Source organism: Nannochloropsis gaditana (genome assembly GCF_000240725.1).
Source record: "Nannochloropsis gaditana CCMP526 unplaced genomic scaffold scaffold779, whole genome shotgun sequence".
Classification (NCBI taxonomy): Eukaryota; class Eustigmatophyceae; order Eustigmatales; family Monodopsidaceae; genus Microchloropsis; species Microchloropsis gaditana.
Genome location: NW_005803174.1, coordinates 12,267 through 13,251, shown reverse-complemented (window position 1 = coordinate 13,251; position 985 = coordinate 12,267). Strand labels below are relative to the sequence as shown.

Below are 985 nucleotides of genomic sequence, written 5' to 3'. Positions count from 1 at the left end.
GAGGAGGAGGAGGAGGAGGAGGAGGAGGAGGAGGAGGAGGAGGAATCGCAGGCGAAGGAGGAGGCTGATGTCGAAGGGGGGAGGAGCTTTCCAGTAGAGAGGGGAGAGGCCCAAGAGGGAGGAAGGCGGGACGCGGGGACAGCACTTGGACGCGTGCTCCCTCGGTAGAGACACTAGAGATGCATGACACCACGGGGATATGGCGGAGGATGCGACAAGAATGATTCTGCTTGCGCTTTGACATGTCGGCATATCTGTGTTGATAATGTAAGGACGTGACGACGGGCTTTATCAAGGAGGGGGACGGTGATTGATCCCGAGGGCCAAGAAAGAGGGGAAAGAGCTGAAGAACAAGACCTAGAAAAGACACACAACCAGCACGGCATATATAGGGAGGTTCGAAAGGACTGAAAACATAGCGACTTCTGTGATTTCTCAGGCTTTCACTCCAAATAGACCGCGGGTGGCGCTTTCGGTTGGATACATTTTTTAAATATTTACTTTCCAGGCTCACACAATTTATGCACAAACAGCAGCGCGCCCGCCACGTATTCCCCCTTACACAACCCCCCCGGAGCATTGTGAAACGAGTGGAAGTGGGCCGATCCAAAGAAAAGAATCCACAGGGACCTCATTCTGTGCTGTCTAGGCGCCAGTCTCTACCTCCTCCTTGTAGTAATGCCTCCTTCCCCCGGCGCCCCTCCTGGACGCAGCCCGCCAGATCCCACTTCTCCCCACCCCGAAAGCCCCCAACCACCCACAATCATGGCCCCGCGACGGCATTTAATGTCTCAATTTCCCAGCAGGTCAAAGTCGTCCAATTTGTCGTTGTACGCCACCACGGCCCGCTTGATCTTGGAGCTATCCACCCACGTCAGGAAATCCTCTTGGCTCCGGGTCACAAGGAAGGTCGGGTCGGTGACAACTGTGGGAAGGATGAGGGAAAGAGGAAAGTGACCCTGACGGAGGAGGAGGGGCAGGGTGC

General features: G+C 55.7%; 1 protein-coding gene across 1 annotated transcript in view; it reads right to left on the bottom strand.

The window, feature by feature from the left end:
• Nucleotides 1-466: 466 nt before the first annotated feature.
• Nucleotides 467-985, bottom strand: part of IMP3 (U3 small nucleolar ribonucleoprotein IMP3) — a gene marked incomplete at its 5' end in the record, with an annotated part of 6,372 nt that continues 5,853 nt past the window's right edge. The window contains one exon of the mRNA XM_005853694.1: nt 467-925. Within this exon, the coding sequence (XP_005853756.1) occupies nt 792-925 (134 nt within the window). The 3' untranslated portion in view covers nt 467-791. The remainder of the gene's footprint in view (nt 926-985) is intronic.